The sequence below is a fragment of the Oenanthe melanoleuca genome, chromosome 14 (assembly GCF_029582105.1).
Source record: "Oenanthe melanoleuca isolate GR-GAL-2019-014 chromosome 14, OMel1.0, whole genome shotgun sequence".
In the NCBI taxonomy this organism is placed as follows: Eukaryota; Metazoa; Chordata; class Aves; order Passeriformes; family Muscicapidae; genus Oenanthe; species Oenanthe melanoleuca.
In genome coordinates, this window is record NC_079348.1 from 13,324,716 (window position 1) to 13,344,896 (window position 20,181).

The 20,181-nt window shown below is 45.1% G+C and overlaps 1 protein-coding gene across 2 annotated transcripts in view; it reads left to right on the top strand.

The window, feature by feature from the left end:
* AXIN1 (axin 1) overlaps positions 1-20,181 on the top strand; it is a 70,541-nt gene that overhangs the window by 22,807 nt on the left and 27,553 nt on the right. For both annotated transcript variants that reach the window (XM_056502847.1, XM_056502846.1), the window contains exon 3: positions 16,284-16,424. In XM_056502847.1, coding sequence (XP_056358822.1) covers positions 16,284-16,424 — 141 coding nt within the window. The remainder of the gene's footprint in view (positions 1-16,283; positions 16,425-20,181) is intronic.

Here is a 20,181-nt window from a genome sequence, read left to right on the forward strand (position 1 = left end):
TCCTCCAAAAGGAGGAGATTGCCTGAGTGCTCATGGTTTACATTTAGTCATTTCATGCATCAGGAATAGGTTACGTTCTCAATTATTTTGATTTCAGTCTAATGTGTTAATAATGTGAGTGTCTGAATGAAAATGTATTTCCAAGTCACTTTAAGTATTTGCTAGCGCAGTAAGTTGAACACATATGTGAAAGAAAGGGCCATCTGATGAACTGCTATTGTTCTCTTAATTCAACCCACCCCATTTGGGCCACTCAGCATGAATGGCTTTGTGTTTGCTAATAAAATCATGCTATGTTCCCTGCAACACATGTTCTGCATGTCCCAGCTAGTCAGCAGCAGTAAAATCTTTTTTTTACAAGGTTTATAATGTTACCTTCTCAACTGTGGCTCCTTTTAGATACAGCAGTGTTTCCAGGTTTGGTCTTGGAGCACCCAGGGATGGCCATAAGCCCATGTTTCTATCTCATCTCCCCCCTTGCCCTTGGCCCCTCGGGCACTTGCTCCCTGCTGGCTCATCAGTGAGTGTGTGTGCCTCCTCACCTACAGGGTGCTGTGTCAGCAGCCACTGGAAGAGAAATAGGAGTCTTCTCCTTGGACTTCATCCTCCTCTGCCCAGAATGTTTAGATGAGGCCAGGTTGCTTCTTGGATTGTCTCAGAAGATGCTGTGGGCTCCACAGCCCTTTTACCTGCTGGGCTTAGGAGATGCAAAGGTGATGTGGGCAGTGCTCTGCTGTTGCATGGTCCAGGAGAGCTGCAGCCAACATGACAGTTTCTTTGGGCAGTCCCTAAGACGGGGGGATGAAAAGCAACCTCTGCCTTAGCACAGCATCTCAGAGGGGGCTGCTCTCAGCAGCTGGCTGGCAGTGGTCCTCCACAAGCTATGTCCAAGCTGCAGGGAATCAGTATGCAGAGCAGTTACTCCCTTTCCTTGGCACATTGTTTTTTAAGGACTCTAGGGTAGAGGGGATTAGACCAAGTTCTTAGGGGAGGAGAATAGCCAGCAGGGGATGGCTGGTCATTTTCGTTCCTTTTGTAGCACAAACAATCTCTCCCTTACTACTCATAGGGCTCGTGAGCCTTTGTGATGTTTATTTGGCTGAAAGATTTGGAGACCTCTGGTCTAGATAGCTCTCCAACTGAGAAGGGGAATTTAGGCACTTGTGATAGTGTGGCCAAAGAAATTACAATAAATATTTGGGAGATTTTAGTGTTTGGCATTCATCAAGAATGGTTTAGCAGAACAAAATCTTTAGTGGAAAGGATGGAAGTCCAGCTGAAATGACAAAGATGTGCCTGGGCTGGCGTTGGCACATCTTCCACACTTCAGGGATTAGAAGGAATTGTGTAATAGCAACATAATGATCTGCAGAACTGGCTCATTTAAACTTCAGCTGCTTTTGTTTAGGAGATGGACTTAAAATGTGAAACTGGGTCAAAATCTTTTCTTGCTCTAGAACTAAAAGTTCCACACGTTTCAGACTTCTGTTTGAAGAGCCGTCTGTCTTACTGCTGATCAGCCAGCCCTCCTGGGCTGAATTTCAGCCAGACAGGTGACCTTGGCCTGCTAGTTCTTGTCACTTGGGAAAGTGGTGTTGATCAGGATCAGATTTTCTAGAGTCTGATGATCTCCAACACATCCTGTCCTGCTGATGGCCCTTGGTTCCTCTTTAGGACTGATAGAAATGTCTTCTCTCTAAGGTGAGGAGCTGAGCAGGCACAGTTCTGGGGGTACATTCAGTCTCCTGGATTCTTACCACGTTTTCGCTGAAGGTCAGTGTGAGTTTTACATCAAGCTGTGAATGCATACATAGCCCAGGAAGGTCACTCCTAGAATAAAAACCACTGGCAGATACTGTCCTCTCTTCACTGGACGTGACAAGGTACCAGCAGCAAAGGCCTGCAGCAGTGTCACTGTGCTGTCACATTGTGTCACACAGGAGTCCCACATGGCAGCTGCAGATGTGCAGGCTCAGACAGATATTGGTGTCACAAGCTCCTGCATGTTTTGATTAATTCATCTGCAGTTTTCATACATGGGTTCAGGGACGGGTGCTTTCATCAACTTTGTGATCAAAGTGTGTGCCAATAATATTATGAGACTCCCTTGTAGTTTTGGAGAGGGGATTAATGGGGATGTTACAATATTGCTCATTTATGCTATAGGCAGAGCTGGCAGCAATGGCTGTAGTCATGGTTGCCCAACATTCCCCATTATATAAAACTTTATTGTAGTTGCTCATATCTTTATCAGACTGTGTTGTTTGGTGTTCTTCCATGCTGAGATTCTGCCTCAGGCTGAATTATTTTGGCAAATTTTAGTAAAAACAGAGAGGGAAGAAATTACGTTGTTTTGTTCATGTCAGAATCTTACAATTTACTTTACATTGATAACCTTCCAGTTTTCCCACTTTGAAGCAGGGATTTGGCAAGTGGGTTGCTGGAGGTGGGAGGGATGCTGGCAGCTTGAACTTGTATTTTGCCATCCATGTGAGAATCTATTCAATATGACTGAATTATAAGCTTGTGAAATGGCACAAGCTCTATAGAAGGTGGTTTAAAATTTTGGCAGTCAGAGTATCTGAAAAGTGTATTTACTGTGGTGGTGCTCATGGCTAAGACTTGAGACACAGGAAACTGCAATTCCTGCTGCTGCTGATCGTGGAGCCTTCAGCACTCATTGTTAGGTGAGCCAGCTCTCTTCTCACAGCCTCCAGAGAAGGAACTCACAAAAAAAAGGCTTTTTGTGCAGAGATGGGGAGGAGGTGAAGAGGGGGAGTTTCTCCCACGGTGAGCAGGTGTTGTTGGGAGCTAGCAAGAGACAAACCTGGATATTGGAACTGGGAAGGGGTTTTCCAATGCCTCCCAGAGCTTTGGGGTGCTGTAGCTGAAACTGCCTGTACTTCAGCCTTCCTCCTTTTTCCATGCATGGCATGGGTTGAGCCAGAGAAGCCAACAGAGCAGGGTAGGAAGGAAAGTGCCCAGGGCATCTGCGTTGCCTCTTGTGTCATTGAAAGGCCCCTGTAGTAGAAGAGACAGAAGATGCAGGCAGGAAAACAGAGGTCCTTGTGTGCTGGCTTTTGCTGGAGGACAGCTCTTCTCCCTGGGAGAGAGTCACTGTGTGTGCCCCAGCTTTCTGTCTGCTGCTTGAGACCCAAGCTGATGTGCTGAGCATGCATCAAGGCAGAAGTCTAAAAACAGAGTATTAGCCCCACAGCATTTCAAATTGAGCACCCAGGTCTTGAGAAAGTTGTGACAATTTCAGCATTGCAGTTGGCTTTTTGTGCATAAGAAAATAATGGCTTTTCCTTCCTCCAGAATAGCACAAATAAATACAAGATACACTTGTGGAAATTGCCAAGAGGAATCTCCAGCAAAGTGAGTAATCTCATGCACTCAACATGAGATTCGGGTGATGCAGAAGTACAAAGAGGGGGAAAAATAAGGATATGAATCCATTTATCCTGTACACTGAGCAGATGAAGTTCTGCAGAAAGAAAATAGTTAGTGATACATGAGCAAAAGAGATATGTTTTGAGCAGAAGATACATTTTTTCCTACTTCCAGATTGCTTTTCTCTGCTGTCTTAAGGAGAAAACATCTAGAGCAATGATGCATTCCTGTAGTACCTACCTGGTCAGTGAAATTCTGTGTGGTGTGGCCCATATGCACTCAGTAACAGATGGTGGGTTTGTGTCACACAGATGGGCTCCAGTGTTTCACAGCTCTTGTGCTCCAGGCCATACACAGAAAACAGCCTTTCCCTTCATCTGTGGAATTTCATTTCTGGTTATGGCACGTGGCATGACTGCAGTGTGGCAGTGGGTCGGGCAAGCTCCAGTGCTCTGCTCCTGCTAGAGAAGAAAGAAGAAAAGAAGAAAATGGTGCCAGCAGCACATCATGTCAGCTGGGGGTGACTGTGGGCCCACCCACTGCCATCCAAAATGCAGAATTAAACCAGGTCTCACCTCTGGGGCTACAAAAATATGGCTTTTGCAATGGCCCTATGCTGTATTCAATGTCTGGGGAGTTGTCAGCTGGAGTTGGAGCATTTGAAGTGATTGTAAGATCTTCTTTCCATGTAGGTTTTCTGCTGAAATCAGTTATTCAGAGCACTTAAGAGTCTCTCCACACTTCCCCATTTTCACTAATTACCACAATGTGTCTGGGACCTCCCTCCCCTGTTGAATTTGGTTGGGTATCAGCAAGTACCTTGTACTCAGAATTTCTGATGGGATTAAAAAGGCATTGATGGAACACACAGAGTTTGCTCATCTAGCCTTGTGTCTTTAAGAAACTGAGGTAAAAACCAAATACAGTCATCTTTTATCTGAACAGTGGTTAGAACAAAAAGAACATTGCTTGCATTGTCACTTATTCTTCCTGTGTGGAGCTGTCAACTGGTTTTAATTGTATAAAGATAAATAGGAATGGAACAAGGCTTCAAACAGCTCTGTTATAGCACTTGGAGTGGACATGGTACTTCTTATATATACCACAGTAATGCATACCAGATGAAAAGATGCTGTGGAATTTGCAGTAAAGGTAAAAGCCCATTTTTCTGCCTGTTCCAATGGATGAGAACCAAAACAGAAAAAAATCTTGAAGACAAAAATAACAACAAACCCCAGCACAGTTCTTTGCTGTGAAGTGCCCCCAGGAAAAACAAGCAGAGAATTTGCCCAAGCAGTGGCCAAACCTCATAAGGGGATGGACCACAAGTATCAACCTCCCAAGCACTTAAAGGAGTTTCACCTCCCCCCAGGTCTGGAGTTGAGCTGGACCCTTTGGTATTGCTGTGTCCCAGGAGTGACCTTGTGAGCTCCAGTGCAATTTGCCTATGAGTGATACTTATTTTTAATTTTTTTCCTCCTCCCTGCCTCCTTCAGCTGATTTTCTCTACATTTTGGTACATGTTTCAATGAGGTAAACTGGTTCTTGCACCTTGGATCATTTAGAATGCCTCTGGAGATCTGTCATCCACATCAGATGAGCAGCAGAGCATGCCCAGCACCAACCTTGGAATTACAGTCAAGGAATTCCCAGTAAACAGGGGTCGCTGACCTACCTGCCCTGGCTCCCTTTGGATGCTGGTCTCCATATTTCTCACTGCTCTGAAATTCTTTGCTCTTGGTTTGCCAGTCAGTCACCAAATTTAGATCCATTTGTAAAAGAACAGCCATGAGAAATGGGAAACTGAATCCACTGACTTCATTCTTCCTTTTTAAATATGACTTTGTGTGACCTCGATGCAGCGATTGATGGTTTGGCTTCCAGGTCTGGCTGGAGATGCAAGGTTTGGTGACTGTCCCAAAACTAGGACTGTGAAAGAATACTTCATGCTCACCATCTAAGGAAAAGTTACTTTAATCTTTGTTTAAAAGAAGGGCTGTTTGTAACAGCTTCACAAGACTGTCTTCCCTCTATATGCCTATTTTCCAGGGACCAGCAGCAAGTTCTTTCCTGCTAGTCTGCTAAATTCTTAAAAAAGAAAGAAAATAAGTATCTCTAGAAAAGGAGATACCCTTTTTAACAGCAGCATCTGTCTTGCTTAGACACAGTTTCTGTGTTTTACATTCCTTCTTGCGGTTGTTATTACAGTCCTTCTGAGGATTTGTCATTGCTGTCAACCTCTAATAGACCTTGTCAGAGGGACAACATGACTCAGTCCACCCTCCTCTTGCCCCAGCCCCTGTGTTATATGGGCCAGGTCGGCTTGAGCTGTGAAGGGAAAGTCAGATTACGAGCTCCCAGTAGAGACCAGGAGACTGAGTTAGGATTTATACTTTTGTTGTGATGCTGACATCTCTTTGGAGCTGAGCAATAAATAATAGAGCAAGTTTAAAAGCTTTTTGCAGCTTGCCAGTATGTTGTTGTTGATACAGCCTGCCGTTTGTTAACATGATCCAACAAGTATCCTTTAATGACCCTGTTTGGGGAGCCTGGGAGACTCCAGAGCACTGCTAGAGAAGCTCCTTTTCGTGGTGCTGTACTTCTGAGACCTACTTATCTCTCATGGTTGCAGACAGCTGATGCTTATGAACTCTTGCTCATTATAAAGTACTGATTGGAGGCAGAAGCCTTTTGCAGGGGTACTTCTTTTCTGTCCCAATCTAATGGTCTCTTGACTTTAAACTTGAATGTGTTCCCTAGAGGGAAGTAAAGTTAAATAAGACTTCGCAGGAATTATTAATGTGAAGGTATGAAACGTCTTTGTGAAGGTCTTTTGCTCGACTGAGTTGTTTTTTCATGTGCTGCCAATATCTGATCCCACTTCTTGACCTTTAATATATACTGAGAGAGAAGATTAGGATGTTTCTAATCAGCAGAATCTCCCCTCTGGGAGCACTATTAAATCTTGACTCTCAGCTTTATCTCTGCCAGGTCTTGCCAGCCCTCCATGGTTTTGGTTTTGTTAACAGCTGAGGTCAGAGTTCATTCACCTCAAAGGTTCTTGTTCAATGGGGAAAGTTTCTTGGATGATTTCTGTAGGACTTAAGACACCAGTGAGCAACTCTGCTTGGAGGCAGACCCCTTCTCTTCATGTGCCTTGTGAGCCAGACCTTAATCAGTGAAACAAAATCTTTTATTTTGTGCAGGATTACTGCTAATTCTGCCCACCTCATCATTAGTAGGGCTTCATCTAAGGTCTTCATGAGCAAAGCCTGAGTGGTTTTGAGGTGCTAAGTTAGGTGCCTCATAGGCATTCAGAATATTGCCTCAGCTGGTTTCTTCTGCCATCCAAATTTGTAATTTTATTAAAATTCCAAGTTTGTTGGCAATGAATTGGTAATGAGTATTGAGTTTCATACCATTGTTTTGAGGGGAATTCAAGTGAGGCTAGCAAGTCTGTGGTCGTGCAGCTCAGCTTATGTTACATGGCCCAGTGGTACAGGCAAGAGGTTTAATGTCAAAGCTGCAAGTAGTCTTTGTAAAACAGAGCCCCCCTGAGCTGCATATCTTCCCCTTTCATTTCAGCCATCTTCAGTGCCACTGTTGTGATTGAAGTATTGGGAAATTTATCCCTGAAAGCAATACAACAGTGGATTGCAGTGCTGGGGTTGATGTCCTCCTGAAAAGCTTCGGTGGTCCGAGGAAGGCCTGAGCATCCATGGTCTTTTTTAGCCCTTGGATTCCAGTGGCTCCCATGTGGTCTATGTACCTAGGGATGTCCCTGCCCTGGCCTATGTTTTTGAAAACTCCAGAGGCTCATTGGGTATGTAGGAAGGCAGGGAATGATCTGGAGTCATTGGCCAAAGCTGGATGCTTTGTTTCCATCCAAAAACTTACTCATTCTACAGACCTTGGTCTTGAGTTACTGAATTTGCAGAGAAATCTGCTCGTAATTTCTTTCTTGTAAGCCCTTTCTTGTTGAGCAGAAATTTTGGCGAAGAGGGTCAAGTCACTGGAGAATCCCCAGTTCTGCCTGGTTATACCAGGCCTCCTCAGATCTTTCCTTGGAACAAGCAGGCAAGAGGAAATACTTTCCATTTCAGAGAAGCATGGACAAACAACGTTGCTTCAGACAGAGAAGAAAAGCGGCAGACAGAGTTACAGTGCTGAATCCTGCTGGCCAAAAGCATGCTCTTGCCTTTATTCAGTCATTCCTGGAACACAGTGTTCTTATTGTATTCCTCCTCACCCCGCTCAGTGCCTCTCCTCGGGCTCAGGGCTCGGAGATGCCCCAACCACGGTGCTGGCAGGTTTGGGGGAGTTAAAAAAAGCATCAAACACATAACATCTCAGCAATGGAACCTCTCCCTCCTTGCCTGACGTTGGGTAAGCGTGTGTTCTGAAAACCTGGATCCCGTTAGAAACGTTCCTGCTGTCTGGAAAACAAAGTACTCGCTCGCCTGGTTTAGTCATTAAGTAAATTTGTGGTTTGGTTGAGACAAAAAATAATGAAGAAAAGCTGTTGAAATCCTGGGATTAATTTGATAGTTTGCAGGCAGTGGTGTTTTTAAGTGGAGCTGCTGCCTTCTTTATGTTGTGAGCAGACCCAGGTACAAACCTGGGCTTCCCTCTTTCCCTGTGCCTCAGAGCCAGGCATTTGGAAGTAATTTGTTCCACGAAGGCGCTCGGTGCGGGCGAGGGGCTGCTCGGGGCCGGGAGCCGCCGTGCGTGGGTGTCGGAATGCCGGGACAGCTTTGGGCTGTTCCATCTGCAGAGGGCTGCAGGCAGGGACGGGTGGTCACTGCCTTGGCATGGCAGGGAAGGCTCTGAACCCTCGGGAGGTTCTCTGCTGTTATTCCATCTGTGACATGGTGGCCTGTTCTGGGAAGGGCTGTTTCCTCTGGACCTCCTTTACATCTCCCGCCTGCCTTCCCAGGGAAGCGAAGCCTAAAAGCAGAGAGGCCCATGGAAAGATCCCCACAGCACTTTGCTAAGTGTTTCCCCTCTCCACCAGTCCCAATTTACCTGGGACAGTCACCAAGGAAAGCAGAGAGCAGGGAGCTGGCACTGAAATGCTGTCTGAAATGCCTGCTCTGTGTGTTCATCCACTTAACCACACATATATATATATATATATATATATATATATATATATATATATATATATATATATATACATATATATATATGAAATCACTTGTATTAAACATAGATGTCATTTCGGTTTGAGAAGCCAATTAGCAGAGTGGAGAGCCAATTAACAGAGTGGAGAGCTCTTGCCAATCAGCCTCCTGCTGAATTTTCCCCAGCTCATTTTAAGCAGGGGAAAGATGACTGCATTATCAGCCCTCTCTGCCTGTGTCCATGTTAGCCCCAGGGAGAACACGTTTGGAAGGTCAAAAAACCAGAATGAGGACTCAGGTCCCTCTTGTTTCAGGGGTTAACATGTGTGAATGTTCAGCACATCCCTGCACGAGCTTGATTCTGTCCCTTCCAGTAAAATATTAAAACCAGTTCTCCTGTAATGTATTGTCTGGCAGAGGCCAGGACGTGGAGGCAAGTGTGGCTCATGGGTGGCAGCAGTGTGCCCTGGATATCCAAAATGCACACACACCACTGGGTTTGCCCTTCTTTTGTAGCTTCTTAAATCACTACAGCAGCTTTTGGATGGCTGATGCAGCCTGGCTGCTCTAAAGCAGTGAGGCTCTTGTTCAGTGGCAATTAATGCAGCCAAATATCCTGTATATTTAATAGAAAATGTCCCTAATATTGTCAGTCTTTCATGATGGATAAGGATTCATATGAATCATGTCATCATTTAAAAAACCAAACAAAACTACTATAAATTCAGGCTAATATATTGAAATTAATTTAGGCAGATACCTGTCATTGTTAGATATGGAACAGAATGTTCTGCAACATTTGTTTTATTTCAGGAAGATGATCCAATTGTCCTGTTAATTGTTGTGCAGACATTGTGTTGCCTTTTTTTCCATTTTGAATAATCTTGTGCTTTGAACTATTAAATAAATGAGGTCTGTGGTCTTATTCTAAGGAAGACATGCATTGTTTTTAGGAAGGTCTTGCTTTCATTGTTTGTCAGACTCCGATTTTTGCAGTTTTGATTTTAAATCTGTAACTAGAGGACAAAATCCAGTATTACACTGGGATGTTGAGTGAGCACAGCCTCGCCTCCATTGGGAAGGAAGAGCTGGGAGGGCTGGTTTGGAGATACACAGTCAGATGAAATCTTGAGGGACTTGTTCTGCAGTTCCCTTGGAACACAGTGGTTTCATCCTGTTGTCTGAAAGCCTTTCCTAAGAAGGTTAGGGTGGCGATAGGGCAGTACAGCCACAATATTTAGCCTATCTAGTCCTTATTTGCCTCCTAAGGCAAACATTTTATTTCCTGTATTTCAACTTCCTTCCTGGATTCTCTCCCCCACCTTGCTGTATCCTATGATCTAAATTACTGGTTGCAATTAATGCATTCTCTGTACATTAATCGTGCCTGAGAAGTAGCAAGTCTTTGATAAATGCAAAAGAGTTAGAAACTGGAAACTCAGTCTGGTAAATCTTGGATTTAGCTTTTGTAACTGTGCTTTAATACTTCACAATAATTGCTGGAGCTCCCCATAAAATAATCTCCATGTAGTCCTAAAATGGAATTGAATGCCTTAGAAGAAAAGAGAAGAAGAGCCCTTATCTGTACTTTTAGATACATTTTTATTTATTTCCCTTCTTCCTCTGGTGTGGGAGGATGAATAGGCAGGGAAGAAGATACAGATTTGCAAAGGCAAGGAGTGCTAAAGAGCGTCATTTTTTTCATCAGCTTTTAAAAGCCAGACTGTAATCATAAATTCCCTGATAGCTGGAGCATGCAGAAGTCGTCTTTAAGCCTACAAGTGACAGGCTGCTGTTGCTTTTCAAACTTCAGATTTCATTTTTTTGTAAGACACAACTTTGATCTGGTTCCTTTGTAATGCTCTGCAGAGCGCTGGGGCCGCTGCGCTCGCCGGCTGCAGAGCTGGAAGTGAACTTTCTTGGCAAGAGCCATCTGGAGACCTCAAAGAACAGATTAACTTGTCCAGAATTGATGTGATCTTTGAAGAAGCTGCCCTTGCCTGGAACACATGTGATTAGCCCAACATTGGCAGTGATAAAGTTGAGATGCACAGCAGCGTCTGAGCACCAGAGTAATTGGAAAGAGTGTTAAGTGGAGCAACCCCAACAATCTGCAGTCAGATTATCAGGTAAATCCCCAATTTTAACCTCTTGAGCCAACTTTGCATCTTTAGCACAGATCAAATCCAGTCAGCAGTGAAGGTTTTCAGCTTTGCATCTTCACAGACTTTTTGTTCTTAGCTCCAAAACATTCCCATGATGATGCTTTGGGAAAAGCTGTATGATGCAGCTTCTGTGATAGTTGTTGGTCCCATGGATTGGAAGCAGACTTTTCTGTTCAGGTGGTGGATTAATGTAATCTTGTAAGTCAGACTCTGTGGTGGATGCTGTAATCCCTTGTTTAAAGGTGACCCTGCTGCTGGGACACTCTTGTCAGCACGTGCTATTTAGACATGCTGAAGGGATTTGCTTTGGCTCATACATCATAAACCAACATGTGCAGCTTTTAATTTGATTGACTGGTTGTGATATTGAAATTGGAACTGCATGAAGGATGTGACAGTGACCTGCTTGTTGGTAGATGTAAGTTTTGGAAGTAAGTGGCCAGCTGAAGACTCAGCAACCTGTAATTCTAAACTTTTTATTTCTTGGATAGAAGTAAGTAGCTTTTTTAATGTTTTTTTTTTCCACACTGAATAAATGGGACATGTCAAAATAAGGAGCTGGGAGGATGTCTCAGCATTAGACTGCATCCTCCCAATCATGAATGCAAAATGACCAGAGATACCAAATAAGAGTAATGCTTAGTGCTGGTTTCCTAGAAATAGTCGTCTTCAGAAACACAGGACTGCAAAAGCTTGAACTAATTTTTCAGAAGTTGGTGTGAAAAAGCAGGGTGGGAGCACAAAGTGGGTAGTTGGGTCCCATTGAGTTGCAGCCCTGAACTGTGGTCTCAGGGCTCCATCCTTCAGCCCAACCACCACCCACAGAAGAAGAAAGGAGGAATTGTGTCCTGCTGTGAGGTTGCTGCAGTGCAGGAGGGAGGGCATCTCAGCTCCTCCACTTGCCATGGGCTGCTCATCTGGAGTTTCTGCAGAGCCCATTTTGGGGTGTCCTTCTGTGGGACTTGCCAACATCCCCAGAACTCCTGCAGCTCAGAACTTTTTAAGGTGGCTCATAAAGGATGGCTGGTTATCAGGTGTCTCATGGCATCTGAAAAATGGGATTTCTCCCATATTAAAAATGAGCTGCTCACCAAAATTGTGGTGACCAAAGGTTTAGACTGTGGCATGGGAGGAAAAGTTCTGTAAGAGCTGTTCAGGGAGAATGCATTGGAGTTTTGTGGCTGTCAGCTTCGTGAGTCTTTTATCTCTTGGATTTGCTAATACTGTGTCTCAAACAGCTGCTTCCTTGGTAGTGCAGGGGTTTGGAGGAGCTTCCCATGCCACCAGGGATTTTGGAGTTTCCAGGTCGGGGAGGTGGGGCACCACTGCAAGATGAGGCCTGCCTGGATTCTGTCACAGCTTCAGTTCTTTTAAGGAAAAATTTTCCTCCAGAAAATGTCAGTGCCATAAAAATTTAGTGCTGGAGCTGGAGAAAGTGGTAGCAATGAAACCTGATGGATTGATCAGCTTCCCTGTTAAACTGGGAGCTGTTCCAGCCATGCTAGAGCTGCTAGTAGGCTTGGGAAGACCATGTCTCTCAGACCTGCCAGTAGAGTGTTGTGCAACTTATTCCCTCCAGTGGAAATTTAAATTCTACAGAAATTAGCTGCCTAGAGGCCTTTCATATTCAAGAAAGTTTTCTTCTTGCCTTAGTGGGTTTTTTTCCCATGCTTGATGAAGAACATCAGTGGAGAAGGCACATAACTGGTGAGAACCAAAGGGAGTGCCACTCAGATTTGGCTTTGGAGGCAGGATGGGTGAGCTCTTCCTCCCACTGTGGGTGCTGAAGGTGATGCAATGTTTCCCCAGAGCACACCAGCCCTGGGATTTTTGCATAGAGCAGAGTAACATGTTTGGCAAAGGTTAGGGACTTTGCATCTTTGATTTAAAATTTAAATAGCCATCGGGGGAAGTTGTGTGAGGGAGACTGGGGTTCCCAGGCTGGAAGGAAAAGGATGCCCTTAGGGATTCAGGATGCAGTGGGAACTCCACACAGAGCAAGACTACTGAAGTGGACATCACCTCTCTGCTCACTTACATTGAGACTCCAAGGTCTGGTGGTTCTGATGTCCCAAGTGCTGGGTGCTCAGTCAGAGGAGTGAGAGATCTGGGGATGTATGGCATGCAGCCAAGACAACATGCAAAATAAACCCAGAACAGGTAGAAGGAAGCCTTAAGGAAATGCTTGCTGGTTTTCTACAGCAGTTTAGGCCCTTGTCAGCATTACCAGAATGTGCAGTGATCAGCAGAGGGCTTTATGCAAAGAAAAGGCAGCTGGTCAGGCTGACTTACTCGGGTCGCTGTGATCTCTGTTATAATTGTTCCCTATGTGATTATTTTGAGGGTTGAGCAACTGAGAGCTGCAGAAGAGACACGCAGCTTTATTTCTGCAATGTATGAAATGTTCTGTGTTCGTTTCAAAAACGCTCATTGCTCTTTCTGTCTTAAAAAATGAAATAAAATTCTGGAAGGCTGCAGGAATTTTTGTGAAGTCTAACTTTAAATGTTCACCTTTCCTTTTATCACCCTTATCAGTGCATAGAGCTCAGTATGTGAGGTTTTTAGCTGACATTTCAAATCGCTCTGAGGGTGCCTGAATCCCTTTTAAAGCAGCCTCCCCTCCCAGATCAGAAGTGACCAGGTTTTTTTGTTAGACTCCATGTTCCTTTAATGTTTTCCTCCTAATAGATGTTGAAAGCGTTCTTCAGAGGCACGGCACAAAACATTCAAATAGTGATATGAGCCAGCTGAAGGGAGTTGTCAGGGAGAGAGAACATTAGGAGAAGGATTGAATACAGATGGATTCCTCAAAAGTAATGTAACCTGTTATGATTGCTTTGAAATCCTATACCCTTTCCATCTCCTTACGCTTACCAAAAGTTTACATTTGCATTGATGTATTAGAGGCAGAGCTAAAATGGAAGTAATCCCTGCTGTATACATGCTTAAGTGTGTAATTTTAGCTAAATACAACAGTTGTGACCAAACCTGCATCCTCAGTGAGAAGACCACAGCCAGGGAGTGTTGTGGGAGAGCCCAGATATCCCAGCTCCTCCAGAGGTGCCAGGGACCAGGACTCATCTGCTCACTCTTAGTTCTCCTGCCATCACAGTTCCACACCCAACCACCTCTTCAGGTGCTCTCTGCTGCTCTGTCTTTATGTCAACACATACAAAGGAGAAATGGATTGCCCTGTGCATTTTATTCTGTATATCTGAGTGCTTTCTTAGTATACTGCTGTAAAAATCTATGTCTCTTCCAGGGAGTCCTGGCAAAAGGTCCACTAGAAGTTGGGGCTCTATTTTAATTGGGTTGTCCAAAAATCATCCTTCTCTTTGCCCTCAGGGAAGGCCTGAGCTATCCATCATTCCTGCCTCAATTTAAGAGGCTGTCTCAGCCTCCATCACACCACTGTCATGTTGGATTTGACAGGAGGGTTGCACTGCACAGCTCTCCTTTAATGTTCAGAACTGACCGTTCTGCACAGGGAGAACAGCTGAAGGGGGCTGGTAAGGTTTTCACTTATTATCCCTTGCTTTTTAGGGTGAACTTGTTCAAATTATTTCCAGTATTTGCCCTAGAAAGCTGTTCTGAAGTCTGATGGAATATAGAAATGGGTTTGCTCCAGTGCACATCTGCAGCAACTGATAGAAAGTTTGCATGCTAGAAGGTGTCTGTGGTGACTCACCATCCCAAGGCATCCCTGTGCTTATCCCCAGATGACTCTTTATTGTACCCAAGCATGGAGAAACAAGGCTCCATTCTCCCAAACAGCCGTGAAAAGCCTCAGCTGGCTCAGTGTTGAATGCTCTTTGCACCATTCTGCAGCTATGCTGAGCTTCATCATCCAAGGAGAAATAGCTTGGAGTTCTGATTGGTTTGTGGCACAAAGGATAGTTCTGAGAGTAGGAGAGTGATTTGTTTCTAACTGACCCCATAATGGACCTGAAACAATATGATTTTTGCTAGTGACCAGTGAATATCCATGATCCCTTGAATTACAAGGAAGATAGGTTGTGTGCCTGAAGACCCAAAGGGCAGGTGAGTAGGAGCTGGGTGAGCAATGCATTAGATGAAGTCTGTAATGCTGTCCAGTTCAGATTTTAAAATATTTTAGTGATGCTTCCATACTGGTACACAGAGTACCACGTTTTACATAACAGCATCCAAAAACCTCTGTTCATGCAGTGCCTGTCCTGCATTTTTACTCCATACAGACTCACACAAACTGCCAGGTTTACCTTCTGCTGGTATCTTCCTCACCGCTGGTCCCTCCATCTGTGTGTTTCTTGTGGGTTTCCTTGTCTTGTCTAAATGTAAAGGTGTTGAGGCAGGGGCTGTTTTCTGTTGTCTGTAGGACTTTAACCACTGCAGTAGAACCAGAATCACATTTCTTGGCAGAACAGGAAAGTGCACACATTGCATGATGGGCCCTCCATGGAGATGTTTGCACAGGGCCCATTGCAAATCACATCCACCAGGTGACAATTACTGAGTTACTAAATAAATTACTAATGATGCTCATGAGCTATGTGATATGAACTGAAACAGGACTCTGATTTCAGAGCTTGGAAAACCCAGGAATTCATCAACTTCAAGATATCTTAAAAATGCTGCTCTTCATGCAGAGGGGCAGGCAGGGAGAGCAAGGGATTAAGTGCTCTTGAGTTTATGTGAACATTTCAGCTTGTTCCTTCTTTTCTGGCACATTACAAAATGACTTGCAGGAGAACAAGATGCCTGCGTGGCCTGTCTGTCCTGCAGGGTGGCAGAGCTGGAGGCACATTGGCAGCAGTGGCTTTTCTGTGCTGGTGGCAAAGTCAGCATGAAGGAATTTGTACCTGCTTGGTTCACAGGCTGCTTCACCATCAGGTCTCTCCTGAGCAAGGAGCTCATTTCCCAGGTTAGCTTCTGCAGGCAGCCTCCCTTCCTGACCTTTAGCTGAAGAGGAGGAGGCTGGCCTGCATGGATTGTGTACAAACACAAGCCTTCAGATCCCTGAGCACATTGTCCACTGGAAAAGCTGGTGTGATTAGGTGTGATTAATGTGATTAGGTGGTCCTTCCTGGTGGAATTTGCAAGTGTCCAGTGTACCTCAGTGTGACACTGGAGGTCAATTTTAGGTGCTGTGCTATGAACAGCAGCTGTTTCTTGCTTCACCTCCTTCCCTCTACAAACACGTTGGAGTAAAGAGGGATGTTAAAGTAAGCATAGAATGGGTGAGCTCTTCCTGTTGGAAGAGCAGAAGCCTGTTTTCACTAAGAAAAAATACTCTTGTGCTATCTAGTTGTTGATTTTAGCTGCTCATAGAATGACAGTGCTAAGCAGCTAGCCCCTGCACTCCATAAACCCTGATGGAAACAGGACATCTTCCATACAGTCTCGTTCCCTCCCTTATCTCTAAGAGTAGCATCTTCATTACTCCATTAATTCCTTTTTTCTTCCAGTTATGACTCAAATTCTTCATGGCTGTGTCAGTGCAACTTAGTGTGGGCACAGCTTATTCTGTAGCCTGTTGTTGAGGCTGGGGCTCCAGGCCTGGTGATGCAGAGCATGCTCAAGGTTGTGTCCTTCTAACTTGACTCTCATTTTTCTCTCACAGGCATGGGTCGTGGAGAGAGCCTGTTAACCCCTACTATGTCAACACTGGCTATGCTTTGGCACCGGCCACCAGTGCCAACGACAGCGAGCAGCAGAGCATGTCCAGCGACGCCGACACCATGTCACTGACAGACAGCAGCGTGTAAGTGACCCCAGCCTGGGCAGCAGCCACCTGTGCCCTCAGCAGGGCTCCTCGTGGCTTCTTCTGGGAGAGAGGCTTGCCCACAGCTGGGGCTGGGGGAAATGTCTGAACACACCATGGTCAAGATCATTCTCACTTACTTTTCAGTTACTTTGTCATTGTGCGGGCTACTCAGCCTTGCCAGTCTTGTGAAGGTTTGCAGCATAAAATACTTTTGAGTGGTCTAAAATAAATGGTGTTTGGTAGGAGTTTCTGCAATGTTTCATAAGCCGGGTGTAAGAATTGGTAATGTTGGATGACTTTGTAGTAACTGATTTGAGATTCATTTATCTTCTGAATGTTAGACAGAGCCTTCTACTTACATGGGTATTTCTCTTGAGATTTTATGCTGCCAGATTCTCAGAATCACAGAATGGGTCAGGTTGGAAGAGACCACAGTGGGTTATTTGGTCCAACCTGCCTGCTCAAGCAGGATCATCCTGGAGCAGATTTCACAGAATTGTCTCCAGATGGTTCTAAAATATTTCTGGTGAAGGAGACTCCACAGCATCTCTGGACCATCTGTTCCAGTGCTCGGTCACTACAGAGGGAAGAAATTCTTCCTCATGTTCAGATGGAACTTCCTGGGCATCAGTTTCTGCCCTTGCCTCTTGTCCTGTTTCTGGGCACCACAGAGCAGAGCCTGGTCCACATTCTGAAACCTCCCTGCAGATGATGGCCATTGATGAGGTCCCTTCTCAGCCATCTCTTCTTGAGGCTAAACAGGCCCAGTTCCCTCCGCCTGTCCTCTTAAGAGATGCTCTAGTCCCTTTGTTGCCCTCCACTGGACTCACTCCAGGAGCTCTGTGTCCCTCTTGTCCTGAGGAGCTCAGAACTGGACACAGCACAGCAGAGGGAGTAACAGCTCAGTCTGTCATGGCTCTGCAGCAGGATTGGTGACTGACCAGTTCTGGTTTGTCTGCTGACCACTGCACTTTAACACAACTTGTGCTGGTAAGCCCCAGCCGAATGTATTTTTTCTTTCTGTCTCTCATGACAGCACCCTGTATCTCACCCACAAGATGCCTTCCTTAAAGATGGTCTGCAAAGAAAGAAAAAAGGGTTTATGAGATTTTGTTGTGACTACATCTCTGTGATAGAAAAAAAAGGATTTGGGGGAAAATATTCACTGTTTGGTCTGGTTTTTAGTAGTGCAAATGCAAAGCGTCTTTCTGTAGAGTAGAAACTCTTTGATTCTTCAGGCAAGAGATGACAGGTTTACAGAATTAGGAGAAGATTTTATTAATGGCAGCGCTGTAAACACAGAGTCCTCCAAGAGGCTCATTTAGTGTCACTGTGAGTGTCAGGAGCTGTCAGACCTTGTTGGAGAAACTTTCCAGCCTGTGCCATGGGTGCTGTCACAGTTCCCCAGCTGCCCAGAGTTCATACAGTGACACAGGGAGTGTGCCACATGTGTCTGTGGTGGTCGCCCTGCCTGAGCCAGTAGCTTGCTCATCTGGCTCCACAGAGGCTTGGGGCCATGTAGGAGCAGCTGTGAGTCCATTCTGCACCCTGGCACCAGCTCCTTGCACCTTATTCACATCATGTTGTAAAACAGAGGAGGCAGACCTTGGCCAAAGGGGCCTGGGAGGAGTAGGAGGAGGAGGAGGAGGAGGATGCCCCCAGGACAGAACCCTGTAGACGACCACTAATTAAAGGCTCCATTTGATACAAATCCTGCTGCTCTGCCACATCCTTCTGCAGTTCTTCATATTCATCAATTTATATGGAGGAGTGCTCTGAAGCTAGCAGGAGCCATGTAACTTCTTGTTATCAGGAGAGACAGATGTAAGAACTCTTCAAAATTAATTAGCTTTTAGCACTCCTCTCCCACTGGTCCAGCAGCCTCATGGGGCTGCACTGATGGTTATACCTGTGATAAGTAGTGATCATTTATGCCAGAGTTCTTCACCCTGCTAATTTCTATTTCACTAGCCACAGTTTGTTTTTTCCCAGGCAGAATAATTTCTTGCTGGCCATCCTATGCTCCTTTTTCCTTTAGGCATTTTATCCCTCCTCTGCCCACCATAGGCTGCTTCTAGGACTTTAATTACCACCAACTTGTGCACTGCCTTCTGCTAATAGCTAACCCAATCCTAGTGGTTCATTTTAAGTAAATTTTGAACTTCATAAGGATGAACATTTCTTTCTATGCCTCTCAAACTGGATGCATGCAGAATCCAAAATTGGGATTCTGGATGTACAGCCTTGACCTTTGGCTTACACAGACTCTGTTTTCAACACTTGCTCTTCATTACATGCTTTAAAACTCCAGTACCAGATTTTACTTGGATTTTACATAGCACTGCTGAACCTATCTGCCTTCTGAGTTTCAAAGGAATGTTTGCAGAATTGCTCAAGGCAGCAAAAATGAAGAGCAACCAGATGAAGTTAAAGAAGGGACTCCTGCTGCTTGACAGGACTTACATGTCTCAGTGCTTTGAATTTAGGCCTCCTCTGAGGAAAATGGCAATAAAAGCCTCGTTTGCTGATGAGCGAGGCTCTTCCCTCTGTGTGCTGTTTACACACAGCAGTCATGCTCAATAATGAAGAAATCTGGCTCCTGCTCCAAGGCAGCCCATGAACGAGGTGTGATCCAAGGAACAAACCTCCATCAGACCCGCCATCAGAGGAAAATGTGTCTGGGCAATTGGGATGCAAACATTGGCTGAGGAATGCCAATAAACCAGGAGGGCAAAGATGTTCAGTGCTGGCCAGCTCAGGCCAGTGAAGAAGGCAGGCACAGAGCATTTGCTGTACCAGTTCTCTTCCAAGCTTTGATGTTGGATTGATCCCAGCAACATGGGGTTTGGAAGTGGCTGCATGCAAAGCCTCTAGCAAAGACCTGAGCAATGCTCTGGCTGTCTCAGCTCCTGAGCTGCAGCGATTTTTTGGGAGCAGCCAGCTCACCAAACAGATTGTAAAACTGTGATGTTACAAGCACTCTTACGTAAAAGGGCAGCTTTCAACAGGATTTCTTTCCAAGCACTGTTAAATATTATTGTAATGGGTTGAATTTATATAATGAGTATGTTATCGGTCCCTGTTGTTGGAGTAGTTTGCTTTTTGAGTGGCTTAAAAAACATTGCTCTTAAATGCCTGCACTCCGCTGATTATTTTTCAGTCTTCCTGTGTCATAGGAATTCCTCTGCCCTTGTAGGCAAAATAGCTCTGGTCCTCTCTGCTGAAACCTGTTTTTATAATCAGCAGGGCAGCTGTGTTGTTTTAGCTGGTTTGTGTGGAGCAAGGTCTGGGGAGGACACAAGCACTGGCCAGGCAGCGCAGGTGGTGCCGAGTCGCTTGCAGCTCATGTTCACTGCAGGGTCAGTGGTAAGTCAGGGATCTGGGGCTCTGCCTGCCCGTGGGCTGCTCAGAGCCTGCCCCAGGCTTGCAGCAGCATTTCCAGCACAGTCCTAAACTGCTCTGTCTGTCTCAGATAACCCTTCTTGGGGATAGCATCTTCCCAAGTGGAGGAGGTGAAGCTGTGGGTGGGAGGGGTTGTCACAACAGAGATGCTTGAGGCAAGTTAAGGCAACTGTAGGTAGGAAGTCAGCAGCTGAAACCATTAAATCGCCATGAGATGTTCCAATTTGGGTGCAGAAACACATATCTATCTTGATTTCTTCAAGAGCTTACATGGTAAACAGGAGGTAATGTCTCCTCTTTAGCCCAGTGTTGTGCTCCAGCTGAACAATGCTCCTTCCTCTGTGTCTTACTC